The sequence below is a fragment of the Melanotaenia boesemani genome, chromosome 5 (genome assembly GCF_017639745.1).
Source record: "Melanotaenia boesemani isolate fMelBoe1 chromosome 5, fMelBoe1.pri, whole genome shotgun sequence".
NCBI lineage: Eukaryota > Metazoa > Chordata > Actinopteri > Atheriniformes > Melanotaeniidae > Melanotaenia > Melanotaenia boesemani.
Window position 1 is genome coordinate 28415623 of NC_055686.1, and position 18008 is coordinate 28433630.

General features: G+C 37.9%; 2 protein-coding genes and 1 long non-coding RNA gene across 3 annotated transcripts; 2 read left to right on the forward strand and 1 right to left on the reverse strand.

The window, feature by feature from the left end:
- Positions 1–2902: 2902 nt before the first annotated feature.
- Positions 2903–5703, reverse strand: LOC121639298. Its single transcript, XM_041984460.1, has 6 exons — positions 5667–5703; positions 5138–5359; positions 4025–4188; positions 3433–3610; positions 3111–3316; positions 2903–2914 (listed from the first exon to the last, which is right to left on the reverse strand). Exons 1-6 carry the CDS (start codon positions 5701–5703, stop codon positions 2903–2905), a joined length of 819 nt encoding a protein of 272 aa, XP_041840394.1.
- Positions 5704–7203: 1500 nt separating this feature from the next.
- Positions 7204–7757, forward strand: LOC121640733. The gene is made up of 4 exons (XR_006010560.1): positions 7204–7227; positions 7322–7381; positions 7467–7529; positions 7708–7757. It is a non-coding gene; the product is annotated as an uncharacterized LOC121640733 (long non-coding RNA).
- An 8773-nt stretch (positions 7758–16530) lies between these two features.
- Positions 16531–17993, forward strand: LOC121640735. Its single transcript, XM_041986583.1, has 2 exons — positions 16531–17329; positions 17440–17993. Exons 1-2 carry the CDS (start codon positions 16676–16678, stop codon positions 17665–17667), a joined length of 882 nt encoding a protein of 293 aa, XP_041842517.1. The 5' UTR covers positions 16531–16675; the 3' UTR covers positions 17668–17993.
- The last annotated feature ends 15 nt before the right edge of the window (positions 17994–18008 follow it).

Sequence of the window (18008 nt, forward strand, 5' to 3'; positions counted from 1 at the left end):
AATTACAATTTTATTTGTCCCATATAAATAAACATTATGTAAATATACTTATTGCAAAGGTAATGTAAATACATCGAGTAAAGATTATTTTATTTGATCACCTAACAGTCTGGCTCTACTAACGCAGTGGGCGTGTGCAAGTCTGTCACATTCATGTGACGTTGTCATCAACCGTTACCTATGAGTTTGAGTCACTTTCTGCACCGACAGAGTTGGAGTTGAGGATTTTGCATTGCTTCTTGCTGACTAAGGGGGACAAATGTCACGTTAAAGTTTCAAGGTAAGCCTAATTATTAACATTATACTACGTCTTGGGTAGTAAAATGCTTTTTTGAAGATATATTGAAGTTTAAGTATATCAACGTTCACGAAGATAGTTTTGACATATATAATTTTGAGAGGCTGGTGACGTTTGCTTATAGCGCCAGCTAGCAGCACCGTTCCGAGCCTATCCCATATGGAAAAGAAATATAAAAAACTCATAAAAAATTTATGTCACATGTAGTTGGCTTCATGTATTGTGGATCATATAAGTCTTATATGATTTACTCCTGAAAGTGGCCACTTTTGCATTTCTTTCATACATGATAATAAAAAGGATCACATAAGGATCATGTGCAAACTATGTATGTGGTATATAAGGAACATATATGTCAAAGTATAAATTTCATAGTTGTTCCATATAATTTCTGCAATTTTTTAATATATGTCTGTCATAAAGACATATGCTTTACATATATCAACAAATGTTTTTAAATATAGTTTTTTTGTATAAATTGTAAATGTAGTTTGCAGGGCCATTATCCCTTTTTATATGCTTTCTATAAGTATATTATATGTCATCTAATAAAAATGTATAGGAATATATACCATTACATATGCTTTTTATCTGCAGGTGAAGGCAAAACAATATAATGGTAAACTATGTTTTTTATATTTGTCCTGTAAGAATTCCTAAATCTCAAATTATAAAAAACATGCATTTAATTAATAATTTTTATACAGACCCAAGTTAATATCTTAAACAAATTAATGAACATGACAAAACTTCCATTTGTCCCTGTACTACTAAAACTGGATCAAAGTGAGTTATAAACTAACAATGCACAGACTGTCTGGTCAGCTAACAGAACAATTACTGTCTAACATGACATTTACAGGGCTGCAGTTTATAAATGCTGTCTTTCCAAATCTGTAATACTGATAAAACGACATGAATACTGGGCAAATTTTAAATTCAATTAATTTTTATTTAGAATGAACTAATATTAACATGAAACACTGATATTAGATCAAAATATTTAACCTTACCCCAGCTCTTTTAGTAAAAGAGAAATCTAAACATGGATAGTTTTTTCTGCTTAGGTTTGAACTTAGGCAAAAACAGGGTGGGATAAAACCTACCCACTTACAACAGTTCCTCTAGAGTAGAATAAACCTGGCATGACATATCATAACAATAATACAATATGTGCCAAACAAGACATTAAAGCTCAGTTTAAGGGGACTCTGTAACAGAAACATTTTTACTTTTGGCTAGGAGCTCTGTGATCTTGGCATTGATTGTGGTACCAATGCTGGAGGGTTGGGTCCCAGGCCACCTCTCAAGAGTTGCACCTATATATGTACAAAAATAAGGTGGGGGATCAGAGTATAAGTATTCTAAATATAACAATAATAGTGCAACCGTTGATGAAGAAATGACTGTATCCAATGCAAAAATATACTTCATACTACAATATACATATTACCCTAAATTTGTTCATTTGCTGCTGAACAAACAAAATACATCCCAGAGGTACTGAAACAACAAAGAAATCTGTAGCCAATGATAGCATATTATGAGAAGACCAATAATATACCAGGGCATAATACAGTATATAATAAAAAGATTAGACAGTACTCCAATTTTATTGCTTTTCTTTAGCTTCTGATAATTGTTAAGCCCAACTTTGGTTGTTTTTTAAATGTACTATAAAATTAAATTTTATTTGATCTCTAAATTAGGTTCCTGCATTTGGCAGAGGCATTTTTTCACTAACAATATTACAATGTAGAAACATCAAGTAGATATGTTCGCCATACATTTTTCAGAGAATTCAACACAAGTTAACACTAAAGTCTGGCACCATGAGATACTGGTATAATATATGAGTAATTTTTTATTTGTCTTTTGTCTGTAATCAGTAAATACAAAAAAGTATGGACTATTGCCTAAACACATGCCATATTAGGTTAAAAACTTACTGTAGATGGCATCCAGTTTATTCTTATCCAGAGGTAAACGTGCATCTCCTCTGCCTCGTTTTCCCCCCCGAAGATTGCTCACAAGCAGTATCTTCGTAGGGAAGACTGCTGTGAGCAGATGCCTCACAAATACTGTAGCTGAACTTGCATTACAAGCATAGGCCCATGCCAATTTCTCTATCATGACTCCAGTCCCAGGATGGATCTCCACCTGTTCAAAGACATGGTAAACATTTAGGACACTGATATGTACAATTTGATCAGCATCAGAGACATAAAGCAACACTAAAAAACTTTCCAAACCTAAAACTCAGTTTCTGACTAATTTTTGACAGCACAGTGACATTTATGTATATTCCTGAAGCCAATGTTGCCCTGAAGCAACATCCTGGTGCATTGCTTGTGACCTGTGCTAAAATGTGACATCACTATGTCGCACTGCACAAGCTGATATCAACACAGTTTTGAACACACACCATGGATAATTCAGCTAAGACACCCAAGAGGACATTGTCAGAAAAAGAAGGGGAAAAAGATAATACAAGTCAACATCAAACTGACATATCCTGGCTGGATTGATCTCAGAAAAGAGACAGGATGAAGATGATGCTGGATAAGCAAACCTTTGGGGGGTTCTAATAACATCTGTCAAAGTTCAGTAGTTGGGCTTCAGCGCATAGAAACAAATTAGATCTGCCACATTAATAAATACAGAACCAGTCAAAAGTTTAGACACATTTTCTCATTAAATCAAATGGGAAAATGTGTCCAAACCTTTGACTGGTACTGTATTAGAATTTGTCCTGATAAACAGTAAATCCAATGTATGCAGTTTATTTATTTATTCTTTAAAAATTATTTACCTTGGATGACTGGGACTCCTTTGATGATGCAATGACAGACTCTGATGTGGAGAAGGATGGAGTAGCTTTGGGAAAGGGCAGCAGTGAATCATCAGATGATGAACCTGGCCTGGACTGCGGAGAACTTTGGAGGAGCTGCAAACTGGATCTCTTAGGTTCAGCCAAATGAATCACATTTTTCATCGTCTTCATGAGTTCTGGCACATCTATACAGGGTAAATCAGAAATGAAAAATTGTTACCCTAATTGTTTAAACACAGGCAAAGGTGACTTTTTAAAGTATATTGGCTGTTTAATTGTTAAGAGTGGTAGCAAGTGCTACCTTGGACAAGCAGATCCCTCAGTTTAGCATTCTCTTCTTTCAGGTCTTGGATCTCTCGCTTTAGATCAACCACTGTCTTTCTTGGACTTTTATCACACTGAGGGACTGAAGGTGGTGAATGACTGTACATGGCAAGAAATTCCTCTGCAGGGTCTTTCCCTGTGTGAGCCTTTGATTTCTGGACATATGGAAAGAGAGGGAGAAATAAGAAAAACTGATATGAAAAACAAAGACAAAGCTGTAAGTGGAGTTTAGAATCTAAAGTGTAAAGCTTTGCCCTCAAAGTGTAGTCTAGTTTGAAGAGCTGATTTGTCAGCCACATACAATAAAGAGGTGCAACTAAGCCTGTTCCTGATGTTAGACTTCCTTGAATGCAGTTAAAAAAAATAAAAAAAATAAATAAAAATCAGTTTATTTTTTTGCAAACTTTGTTGGCTGGATCCTTTGAGGGCTTCAGCCAATGCTTTGGGACACAGCTAGTATAAACAATCTTCATGTATTTTCTTCAATTCTAAAAAGTAAAAGCTATAATACAATAGTGTCAACCACTTAAACATGATAACAACAGAAAAACATGGTAAACCAATGTCACCTTGACTCGCAACGGTTGCGACAGAATCTGAGTCTCATTTGGATCCGAGTCATCCGACTCATCCTGATTGTTTTTAGAGTAGACTGATTCCCTCTTGGTCAGATCTGATAGTTCATTTTCCTTCAGCAGTGCATTAAGTTTACAAGCTGCCTCAAAACGAGTAGCTAGAGAAAAAAGAGGAATACAAACAAAGAGACATAATTACAATCTTACAATTACATAAAAATTACATCATAACAATAACAATGTTTTTAAAAAGAGGCTTAAGGTCTACCTTTTTAGCTTAGCTTTTAACTAAATTTTATTTGATCTTAATTTATTTTACATAATTTTATTTCACGTTACTTTATTCTTATTTTACTCAACTGTACTACTTATTATTTATTTATTCATTTACTTATTCACTCATTAATTCTTAGCTGTTATTGTTTCTTAAGGCTGTTTAATTTTAATTTTAACTCCAGTATTTTCCTCTTGAGGATCCTCCACGCTGGGGGTTTTGCCTGCTCAGTCTGGGGGCTGCTGTCGTGGTTATTGCACCTATCGGGGTGGCTTGGGCCTTGCACTGTGGCCTTTTGGCTGTGGTGTGGGCCCCGGTCTGTCCAGATGGGGGTGGTCGCCGCTGTTAGACACAGGTGGACTGGCCCCTGGTGTGGATGGATCCCCATGACACTGATATTGTTTCCTCAAAGCAACATCAGGCCAGATGCTCATCACTTTTAGTATTTTATAATAACATTCAGTTCGAGACAGCTGTGTGAAATATTTTGGTGAGTGTTTCTATTATTATGTATTTTCACTTTGTTTTGTTTTTAATATGCATACATGTTTTTAATCATGTAAAACACTTTGTGTTGCCTGTGGCAGGAAAGTTGCTTTATAAATAAAGTGTGATTTGATTTTTCTATAGCAGTCGCTTATTTGTGATAAAAAATGGTGGGAAAACTGTTTCAACATTTCAAATTAAGCAATAATCATGTAATAAAGTCTTCAACCACCTGGCAAGGCAAGTAAGCACATGAGTTTAAACAGGCTAAATTGAACTTATTCTTAAAGAACTATTTTCAAGTAAAGAGAGCACAATTGTCAATTAAAACCATAGTAACAACTTACCGCAGACAAAAACAACAGTGCCCCTGTAATGAGGCCACCCTCCTCTTTGTCTCTTCCCATGGCGCCATTCGATAACGGCTGAATAGGTGGAAATGGGATTCCCATGCTGGTCCATCTTGAAGTCATCATAACCCCTTATATTATCAGTTTTAACTTCACTTAACTTTCCAGAATCCTCGCCTTCACTCCACCGCACCACTGCAAATTTCCTCTCCTTGTGTTCTGAAGAGATTGAGAAATTTTTTTTGAAATAAAAAGAAAACTTTACTGATATATGACACCTGTCGTGCTATTTATGCTAATCATTGCTTTTCTCACACAAATCTATTCTATTTTACATGCAGGACATTAGAAAAAAATTCCAGCTAGTGCAACTTTATTTGCGTAATTCTGTCAAGTGAGAATTTTCTGATTTTATTTATTTATTTATTTTTTACTCCTTTAAGCATTCAGCTAACCAGTTTTAGCAAACCATCTATGCCGAACCTGTAACTAAATCCTCAAAATTAGTAAACTTAAATGTACTTACCTCGAACGTTAGGTCCTTTCGTCTGCATAGTTTCCATCCTTGGGAGTCGCAGATCCATGGTAAAGACGAGATTAACCGACCAACTTGCCGCTCTTAGTTAAATCTCGCAATTCATCCGTTACCCTCGCGTTGATAGCTGCTAGGTAGCCTGCCCACTTTATCTTTGATTGGCGTATCCCGATATTTGACCCAGCGCTTAACCAATCATCGCCCTTAGAGCTTAAATCAAACGTTTAGCTTCATAGGCTACGCCAGTACTGTTTCTGTTTTTAGCGCTAGCATAACTTTTCCAGAGATTATTGAGTAAACCGACGGTTGAACTGACGAATGTAACTTTAGAGACAGAAATGCCGAAAAGAAAACTCGTTACATCTGACACAACTGAAAGAGACTGGCTGCGGAAAAAACGTTCCCACACGTACTTTGACCAGATGGAAAAAAAGGTATGCCCGCTCATGCTGTGCAACTCATAAGTTATGTCATTGTTTTTAAAGTTACTAGCAGTTCCTCTCCATTGCTTTATTAGAAAAATCAACAGAGCTTTGACTGACATCGGGAAGCACACCACGCAACACGTAAGTGTAATTTATTTAATATTAAGTGTATGGAATTGCACAATGATGTTAAAAATGGAACATGAAATCACTAATTTGGTACACATAACCTTGACTTTGGCTTCAGTTATTGTGTAATATGTGTACCAAATGTGGGCTAAAATGTTAAGTGAATGAAATTCCATACACGTTTATCATTGTGTATTTTGAATTGTGAATTGGCGCATATTACCATATTAACATGGTATTGCATGCAACATATTGTATTATGTTTGCCACTTGAATGGTGCATTCTGTGTACGTTAGTTATGGAGGAAATCTCAACTATTTGAGATCCAAGACTGGACTTCATAATGTTTCTGCAGTGAAAGTGATCTGAAACATTACTTATGTAACTGTAAAATGACGAATAGAAGGAGAAAATGTAATTTTTTTTAAACGTATAAGCTAAGCTCTACCTTTTTGTTTAGTTGAGAAAAAAACAACTTTTAAAAGGAAAACTGCATTTTAATTGTTTTCGGGGGAGCTGTGTGAAATCTGTCTAATAACAAGTTCATTTTAATCTTTTTAAGGGAAGTGATGTAGATGATGGCAAGAGAGAAGAATTGAGAGCAGAAACTCTTAGAGTTCCACAGGTAAGCCAAAACTACATTATTTTAAAAGCCACACCCATTTCTGTCTCTCATTCTCTTTCTCTTTCTGTGTCCTACTACTGGCTTTAAAAAACACACAACCAGGCCATAATTTTGCGTCTTACTTTTATTCTCATGTTATTCTGTGCATACCAAGTCTCTTCTACACAACTCCATCACATGTAGAAATGAGAAGCACAGTTGACCATTCAGAAATGTGAATTATGTTAGCGTCTGACCCAATACCTATATAGGATCATATCAGTCCCATCTTTAATTCTTTTATCTATTCAGATATTGACTTGTTTCTCTCAGGAAAGTGAAGATACCACCCAGAGAGATGAGCAGAGAGCAGATTCTCGCACAGTGCCATGGGTAAGACAAAAGTACAGACAAAACTCTACTTCTGTTCGTCACTCTTACAGGGAAATTAGATTAACTATCTGTTGTTCTTTTATGTCATTCTTAGGAAAGCGTGGAAGATAATAGTCAGATAGAACAGAGAGCACAACCTTTCAGAGTTCCACAGGTAAGACCAAACTGCAGCGTCACATAATCTGCTCCCCCTCCGTTTTTCTACTTCTTTTTAATAAGTGGATCGTTTGTTTCCTCAGGATTACATTGAAGTTGCCACCCAAAGACAGGAGCAAAGAACTGAACCTTTCACAGTGGTACAGGTGAGACTTAAAGTTGATTACAATGTTAACATTGATTCATTCATCAATAGACAAACCTAACAAGCTTAGCTATGACTTCTGTTTATGCTCGATGTCAGGCGCAGTCTGAGAAAAAGGTTACAATTGAAAACAAGTGAAACCTGCTCAATTATAACCGAGTACTATTTCAACCATTTAGGAGAATTTCCCTCAAGAAGGAGGTGATGTCCACTCCTCCAATGGACTAACAGAGGAGGAAAGCATCATCTCAATTCTCTCATTTGCATTGAGACACAACACTACAGGTGTATTATTGGAGGACCTGCTGAAACTGCTCAAGTTACATTCTGGTGGGACTACTGCAGTTCCGACAAGCAAGTATTTTCTGGAAAAACCATTAGCTGATATTACAGAGCAGTTTGGACGACATCACTACTGTAGAGTTTGTACTAAGTACATTGGTTCCTCACAATCTTTAGAAGAAACACTTACATGTGTCTCATGTTCCTTATTCACAACTGTGAAAGCCAGTTTGGAGGAAGGTAGTTTTTTTATTAGTATACCATTAAAAGATCAGCTGAAAGATATTCTTGAAAACCACGGTATGCATGATCTATGTTTTTGTGCTGATGCCAGTTGGAGGCATGTAATAAATGACATGTGTGATGGCAGCTTGTACCAGACCATAAAGGCTAACAGTGAAGAGGATTTTCTATCACTCACATTCAACTGTGATGGTGTACCAGTTTTTCAGTCCTCCAGATTTAGTATTTGGCCAATATTGTGTTGTGTTAACGAGATACCACCTGAGAGTAGAGATAAACATATACTTTTATGTTCTTTATGGTTTGGATCCAAAAAGCCAGACATGTCCTGCTTCTTTAAACCATTTGTTGAGGAGTGTGCAAATCTTTCTCAAGCTGGTTTTGAGTGGCAAGATCCTAGTGATCTGTCATTGAGACATGTAAAAGTGCACGCATTGTGCTGTGTGTGTGATGCAGTAGCAAGGCCATTGCTGCAGAATTTTAAGCAGTTTAATGGTGAGTATGGCTGCGGAATTTGCCTTCACCCGGGAATGCAAACAAGAAAAGGAAAAGGAAACACAAGGGTTTACACGTGTCCTGATGAAAAGCCAAGTGACAGAAATCATAAAACCACAGTAGAAATAGGACAAATAGCTGCAAGAGAAGGGAAGGCTATATTAGGCATAAAGGGCACATCTCCTCTTGCAGATTTACCAGTGTTTGATCTTATCAATGGGATGGTCCCTGACTACATGCACTGTGTACTGCTTGGTGTGTGCAGATACATGGCAGCTTTATGGATAGACTCTAAAAACACTTCTGAGCCATGGTATATTGGTTCACAAATGGCAAGCATAGACAAACACCTCTTGTCTATTAAACCTCCAGGTATTATTGCTCGTGTTCCAAGATCTTTAACAGAACGTAAATTCTGGAAAGCTCACACGAGTGGCAGCATTGGCTTTTGTACTATAGCTTGCCAGTTCTGAAAGGCATACTTCCACAGAAGTATCACTCTCATTGGGCATTACTGGCAGAGGGCATATGCATTCTCTTGGGTTCTGAATTAACTACTGAACTGATAGACCATGCACATGAGGCATTAGTGTACTTTGTTGGAGGTGTACAGTCACTGTATGGGAAAGAGCACATGACATTCAATGTTCATTCACTGGTACATTTGAGTAAAAGTGTTGTGCAGTGGGGTCCTTTATGGGCTCACTCAGCCTTTATGTTTGAAAATTTCAATGGGTACCTTTTGAAACAAATAAAAAGTACTCAAGCTGTACCACAACAAATATGTAAACGAGTGGCGTTATCCCGTGCTTTCCCCAGTTTAGCAAAGCAGTTCTTAATGAATGCGCCTGCAGAAGTTAAAGATTTCTGCAGTGAAATGAGACATGGAAACGAGCATGTCAAGAAGTATAAAAAGTTTACTGAGGTGACTGCCCTTGGTCCACCAAAAGTAAGAATAATATCTCTGAGTGACCAAGCTGCTTTCCACACAGTCAGAGAGGTTCCCATAAACTCTGTAGTGAGTTACTACAAGAGAATAGCTGTGAATGGAGACGTTGTTCATGGTCATACCTACAGCAAAACAAAACAAAGAAACAACTCTGTTGTGCTTTTAAAGGATGGAAGTATTTTTGCTGTCTCACACTTTGTTGACATTGGTGATCAGTGTTTATATGCCATAGGAAAATATGGTAATTGCACAATGCAGAAGTTAGCCAGAGGTTCTCTTATCAGAACTCAACTGAGCTACATGTCAACTGTTCACTTTCCCACAGGCTTTCACAAAGCCATAAATGCTTCTCAGATAGTTAGACCATGTATGTATATACAATGTCCACAGTCCAGCTGGATTGTATGTCAGCTACTGAATACATATTATTGTAAATGATTAAATCTGAATATGAAGGTGGAGTAAATGATTTTGGGTTTCTGAGCTAATAAAAGAAAATATTTCAGTCTAAACTCTTACCAATGCAACAAATTAACCATTTTGCAATGCATGTTATTAGGAAGTATGTATTTTTATGCTAATTCAAAAGAACAAGAAATTGGTGGTAAAACAGTTTTAAAGCACTGGCATAATGAATTTTATTTATCTAAATTTTTTTTCGACATCTCTAGTTATGTGGAATTTGTGTAATTGCAGATTTTGTGCAGAAATAAAAATAGTTAACAAGAATGAAATCAATGGTCTTTTCTATCTTTTCAATCAATATTGAATACATTAGAAAGATATTTTGAATATTTGCTATATTTATTTAATTATTTGTCAAACTTATTGGATAAGTACCAGTCAAAATTTTGGACACGTCTCATCAAATCTAAGGGGAAAGTGTGTCCAAACTTTTGACTGGTACTGTATTTGTTCTTTAAATGTCAGCCAGTATTACCAATGCAATAACAGGAAAAGCCTTATTTAATAGTTAGGAATATGATGCCTGGCTTAACGAAAAAAATAAAAAAGCTAAATTTAGCCAAATTTTATTATTACATTTTAAAACCCTACTTTTACTGAATTCACACTTTTCCCTTCAATTTTATCGTCGTAATGTGTTTTAGTTGTATGTCTCATTTGTGGCAAAACAAGCAAATCCTGTGTTTTCAAGGATACTGATGATTCATATGAGTTTGATATTACATTTTTTTCTAAGGGTATTGTATGTGGAATTATTGTCATATATTGTTTTTAGAAGAACACAAATCATACAAGTTTCATTTTATACATTTTTTCTATGAATAGTATATATGGTTTCTTTCTCGTATGCATTACATACAAGTTTCACACAAGACAGATACAAACTTTACATTATTTTTATATATCTTTTCCATATGGGATTATTCAAGCATTTCACCGAAATGTAAGAGACTGACTGGACTACTCCCGCTCAGGCTGCGTTATTTGCTAAAATACTGCGGGTGTTGTCGCTACAGAGACCAGGCCGGGGATTGCCATTCACACTAAGTGAGACTCGATGCACTATATCTAATAGCTAGCGCTAGGCTAACGTTACTGCTACGTGGGGGGTCGGGATGGCGGTGGGTCTCTTGTCAGTGAGTGTTGAATTTTAACTACACAGGGTTAATCCTGTGGTGCCATTGTGCTGTCCAGCTAATTAAAAAAAAAAAAAAAAAAAAAAAAAAAGTAAAGTGATATTTTTTCAATTACTTAGGACGCATCATCATAGAGTCAAATCAACAGTCGACAGCACTCGCGTTTTGCATGGGCAGCCTCTCAAATTAGGTGAGTGCATATGGTATTGTTAAGGCCTTATTAGTTAAGCCACAGTTCTCTGCAGAAATGTTATATATGTTAATACTGTTTTTCTTTTTTTTTCTTTTCTAGGTCAAATATGTGAATGGGTGAATGGGAATGTAAGGCGTGTGGAAAGTCAGTAGTAAGTAGATATGAGTTGCTTAAACATTGCAAGCTAAAACATGGCCATCATGGAAATAGGTTCAGGCATCCCTTCCCATATTCTGATTGTCCATGTACATTTAGACTATGGAACAGTCTTTTGAGTCATATATACCGTGCCCACAAAACCCACACATCTTCAAAGCTGTCTGAGTTATCTGTATTTTCATGTCAGTTGTGTACATGTCATGAACTTGCAAATGAACGAGATTACTTCAGTCATGTAAATGAACATTTACGGAGACATGAAACCGTAACGTGCATGTTCAAAGGTTGTGCTTTTAAAAGTAACATCTACAGTACATTTCATAGCCATAAGAACAGGAAACATAATCCCCATACTTTAAACGATTTTAAAGCTGAGGTTGTCACTGTTGTTGCTAGGTCACAGGAATCAGACAATTCTGTAACTGATAATGTTTTTTGTGCTGCAGACACAGATGTAGAATCTGAAGCTGATATAGGTGCACATACTTCCAGTATTGAAGATCTTTCCAAAGCTATTGAACAGAATATTGCCTCAGTTATATTAAAGTTAGAACATATTTTGTTTGTACCAGCTACAGCATTTTAGAAAGTGTAATCCATACACACAAGACACAGGAAAATATATTGGGTGCAGTACAGTATAAATCAATAAGGGATGGAATTTACTTCAAAGAAAATTGTTTTTTGTCTGGGAAGGATTTGAAGTTATCAATATCACTATATGTGGATGACTTTGAGGTTTGCAACCCCTTAGGTACATCCAGAAAAACTCACAAACTTTGTGGTGTATACTGGATTTTGAATAATTTACCACCTGGATCTCATTCATCTCTTTCTTCCATCTACTTAGCAGTATTATGCAAGAGTGCTAATGTAAAGGTATATGGGTATGAAAAAGTTTTAGAGCCCCTTTTACAAGATTTGGTCATTTTAGAGAAACATGGTGTTTTTATTGCAGGCCTTGGAGAGTTCGTGAAAAGCACAGTCCACTCAGTCATTGCAGATAATTTAGGAGCCCACGGGATAGCAGGATTCACTGAAAGCTTCTCTGGTGCGTACTTCTGCAGGTTTTGTACAGGTGAGAGATCAGATATTCAAGATAAGTCTGTTCAGTCAGGACATTTTAACATTCGAACAAAAGACCTACATGAGGCACACATTAAGTTTGCAAGAGAGAACTCAACAATCTGTTGTGGAGTAAAGAGAGAGTGTTTTTTTACTACAAATCTTTCTCATTTTCATGTCACTCGGGGCTACCCTCCTGACATTGTTCATGACTTATTTGAGGGTGTTGTTCCAGTTGAGATTGCCCTCTGCATTCGTGAATGAATTTCCAAAAAATATCTATCTCTTGACACACTGAACAAGTTAATCCTGAACTTTCCATACAAGTGGGGAGATAGAACAAATAAACCTCATATGATACCACGCACATACACCTCTACAAAGTCCATAAGAGGTAATGCTCACGAAAATTGGAATTTGTTGAGGTTGCTCCCATTTATAATAGGTGACTTGGTACCAGAGGCAGAGCCTGCTTGGCTTATGTTGCTTGACTTAAAAGAAATAGTGGAACTCGCTGTTGCCCCTCTTCATAATAAAGAGACCATTGCCTACCTGGACTCTAAAATCATAGAACACAGAGATAGATTCTTGGATCTTTTTCCTGCACAGCTCTTACCAAAGCATCACTTTCTTGAACATTACCCTCAAATGATTGAATGTTTCGGACCTTTAGTAGGGCAGTGGACTATGAGGTTTGAGGCAAAACATAGCTTCTTTAAGCAGGTTGCTCGTCATACAAATTGTTTCAAGAATATACCACTCACCTTAGCAACCAAACATCAGCAAATGATTGCATATCATATTAGCGCATTACATCTTAAATCTGCTTTGGAAGTTGGAAATGTTTGCACACTTCCTGTGGATGTACTGAACAAGGAAGTAGTGGCAAGCTTCAGGCAGAAATACCCCAAGCTGAATGATGTACTTCTAACCAAAAGTGCAACCATCAAAGGAATGTCCTACAGAATTGGCATGCTAATTCCATATGGTTCAACTGGTGGCCTGCCCGGGTTTGCAGAAATCCTTCAAATCTGCATTGTTGAAAACAGTTTGAGCTTTGTTGTAAGAACACTGTGTGCATGGTATCATGAGCATTTCAGAGCGTATGAGCTCACCACATCTCCTAATAGAGAGGTTGCCCTTGTTGATCTTGAAAACCTGACCGATGCTTACCCACTCTGTGACTACACTGTAGGTGTGAGACGGATGGTTACGTTGAAAAGGCACATTATAGTTTAAGGTAGGTCCATAATGACACTTTCCTTTCTCATTAATCTTGTGAAGTAGGGGTGTAACAAATAATTGCATGATCATTTGTCAATCATCTGAAAAATTGTTGAATTAATCTGTTTTTTGTTTTGTTTTTTTTTTATTTTATGTCAAGATGTCAAGTCCCATCCATCTGAGAGTTGTCTTTGGCACAGATGACGCCAGGAAGCTTACCCTAATATCAGGGATACCAGCATCTGTGGATCAGCTTGTTCTTGAGATAAAGACTGTTTTTGGACTTGAAAAGCAGTTCAGGCTTCAGTATAAAGATGCAGACTTTGGCAATGAATATGTCAATCTCAATTCAACTCTGAAAGTGGTATTTTTTGCATGTGAAGAAACTAGCTCCAGCATTCCAGGGACTCCACCTTGCACCCCAGTGGCTTCTTCCACTACATCCCACAGCTCTGTGAACCCCCACAGCTCTCCATCCTCGGACAGGGACGGATTTTCTTCTGACCACTCGTTTGGCAGCGCAGACACCGTCATTTTGGATCCAGCTCCAGAATCAAGAACCTCTTCTTGGCCTCCACTCTTCATTGTTCCCTGTTTTTCCTATTTTGCTGAAATACAACTCCAAAGAGCAAATGCAGAATTCAGAGCAAATGGCACTCTTCTTACTCCTCCCCCAAAACTAAGAATGGATATCCTGGAAGGTATGGCGGAACAGATCTTTAAATACACAGCATACCTGAGTGTTTCCCAAACTGAAGAGGCTGCTGAGGTCTTAGTGCATACACATCCTTGTTTGAGGGAAAGAGGAACTCGTGCTGGCCATGAAGGTTGGAAACAGTATTTAAAGACAAAAGTTGCCAATTTTCGCACAAAACTGAGCAAAATTGGACACCCTGAAGTCAGTGTAAACTCCCTCAAGAACAAGCGCAAAGGTCAAGAAAAGGCGGCCGCAAATATCAAAAAACCAAGAAAGCAGAGGTTAATTTTCTCCCATCATTCCCTAGTGGTGAAACAGGAGAGAGTCTTGAGAATGAAAGAGTAGCTCTCTTGTCAGAGGTGAAAAAGAAAAACAATGAGGCTGTGGTCAAGGAGAAAATGCAGAAGACCTTCTCCTACAGACGTCAGGAGGTTGTCCAGAACTCATCTTTAATCTCTGACTTTGTGAACAGATGGCCTGCCTTGTTCACAGTGAGTGAGGTGAGTATTACTGTTGATATTTTGCACACTGCTCTGCAACACATAATTCCAAAATTATGTGCTGATAAAAATTTCCTGGGGGGGAAAGATTATTCTATTCTGTATCCACAATTTTCCTGCGGCTTCTTCCGGGTTGTGGGCGTGGCCAAAATTTGTGGGCGAAACTTCCGGTTTGAAGCCGCTGTCGCTTGGCAACCGGCGTATTTACTTTACAGTATTATATTTTTAATGGTTCATGATCTTCACTTAAGACATGATGGCGAGATGGGAGCACAGTAAAACAGTGATCAGAAGAGGCGATATATCGTTGCCCATTCCCTCCTCAATTACGGACTGGGAGGATGAGGTAAAGAAGTGGCCGAGAATAACTTATGCTAACATCTTTAGCTACGTAATCAACGCAACGGATTGCGATGGTGAAGCTATGCAAAACATGAAGAGTGCCGAAGCATACCAGTACCTCCACAGCAATAAAGTAGGGCCCGTGTTGATTAGTTGTGTTGGAGAAGACCTGGTGTACCTTAAAGCCAGCGTTGAGCCCAGTCAAGCCCTGACTGTGTCGCACCACCAGGCTTGGGTTTTGGCGGAGCTGTCAGGTGAAATTCAGACAGCGGGTTGTACCTGCATTGCAGGTGCTGGGCGCTCCTGCAGCCACGCTGCTGCCATCATGTGGAAGGTTAGTCCAGTGTACAGTACAGGTCATCACAGGGTTCCTACGCATGTTGTAAACTTTGCAAAAAATAAAAATAGAATATCCTCAACAGTGATCCCGTCCCATTGTGATTTGCTGATGAGAACCAATGCCAACTACGTCTCATGCGCACAATAGAAAAAAATCGATCACAGACTTCATCATCAAAGCTTTGTTGTTGTTTTTGATGATATTGATTTTCTACATTTTTAGGTGTGGAAAATGGAAACATTTGTATGGAAATATTTATCTTAATACTTATCTAGGTTTTTCCTCATCTGAAGTTACTTGGTTGATTATTTTGTATATAGTTACAATCTCCTAGAATTATTTCGGGACCCAACAGCAGTATATTCATATTATTGAAACCAAATGATTACATAAGTTATTTACCTGGTACACATCTATTAACCCATGACATAAAGTATTTTAATTGTTTTACCAACAAGTATGGAAATTATGATCTGGAAAAAGTATGGAATTTTTAAATTTCCATTGTGTTGGAACCTTATGTCTAATTTTCCTGTTTTGTGATAATTTTGCATGTTGTCACCCCTTACACTACCACAGATTTAGAATATTTTGAATATAAATATAATAAATATAAATAAATAAATAAGTATTATTATTGAAATGTGTTCCCTTAAATAACTAAATCAAAATTATGCTTGATGGCCTACATGTCTGTGTGGTCAATTTATGAGGTGGTACATGTTCAGCACAGTCATAGGTAGCTAAAGCTTGATGCATTTTTTTAAAGTACACTATTTGTACAGCCTCTCCCCCCTTTGTGCAGGTTGAAAATGCAGTGAGACAGGGACAGACAGGCTTGGCATGCACTGATTCACAGCGACGTTGGAATGCAGGGAGAAAAAAGAATGCTGGGCTGAAGAAAGCTAAAAACATCCATTTCAAACATTACAAACCACACCATACTGTCCCAGACCCAGTGCCATTGTCCTCTTCATCATCATCATCAGAGCCAACTCTATCTCCCCATATTTTTAAGAACCATGCAGACTTCAGATCTCATGTTGATGCAAGTGTAATGGCCCCACTTTTTCAGCTTCCTACGAGTGGTCTCCTACAGCTGTGTTACAGAGCCACGACAGGTCCAAACCAGGCTGTTGAGAGTGTCCAACCTTTTTCCCACATAGACCACACTACACATGGCACTGAGCTGAGCTGTAAAAAATGTCAGATGTTTTATGAAACTTACATAGACCTTAACCCCACACAAACTCAGTTACTAACCTGCGAGACCCAAACTCAGAGTCACTCACAAATGTGGCATGATGCCAGAATGCTGCGTCTTACAGCAAGTACTGCGAAAAAAGTCCCCAAGCGCCTCAAAACTGACCCAGAAAAGTTCATCAGAGAACATTTATATCCAACATTCATGGGTAACACAGCAACCAGGGCTGGTCAAGCCTATGAGGAAAAGGCCATCCAGATGCTGGAGGAGAGAGGTAACTTGGTGGAGAGGAAAGGCCTGATCCTACATCCAGAGCATCCCTGGTTTGGAGCCAGCCCTGACGGAGTCCTGAACCAGAAACAACTTGTAGAAGTGAAATCTCCACAGGGATCACTGACAGAATTTCTGCAACGGCCTCGTGGAGATGTCCGACCTCTGCATGATGGACCCATGGATGGTGGGCAGTTCCATCTGGCCTTAAATGGACAGGGTGGATACTACCAACAGGTAATCAAGAGTATACACACAGCCAAAACCTATTACTTCTACTTGTCATGTGACTAAAATTTAGGAGCCTTGTGATACTTAGCAATGTATTGTTACATTCCCTTTTCCAGATTCAGCTGACCATGCTGTGTACGGGACTAGAGAGCTGCAAGCTGTTAATTTGGACACCGAGCGAGAGCCTGGAATTGGATGTGCCTTTTGATAAGGACTATGCAGAGAAAGAAATGCATAGACTGCAGGGTTTTTACTTCATGCACATGCTACCCAGGCTGGTTGATGATTTCCTTGCCAGGAAGATAAAGCTTTGCCTGAGGTACCTCGAGCTGGTAAAAAGTTAGGAGAGGAAGAAGAGGAAAGGGTTAATGAATCTCCAGGTCTTTTGTGAGAGTACACAAATTAACATGGGAGGCTAAAATTCAAATACATGTTCGGTTAAATGTTAAAAGTTAAAGAGAGTAAAGAGTAAAAAAAAATGTTAATTAGAAAAGAGTAAGTGAAGTGTAAGTGTTTGAAGATAAAAGGACCACAGGAGGTGTTATTCCACTCTAAATTACATTGCACTATTCCATATTGCAGTTTGTTAATAGTTCTGATATTTGTTAAAAGATAGACTTCATAATGTGCACATGTTCAACCACAATACCATACAATGAATTAAAAGTTGACACACAAATGCCTG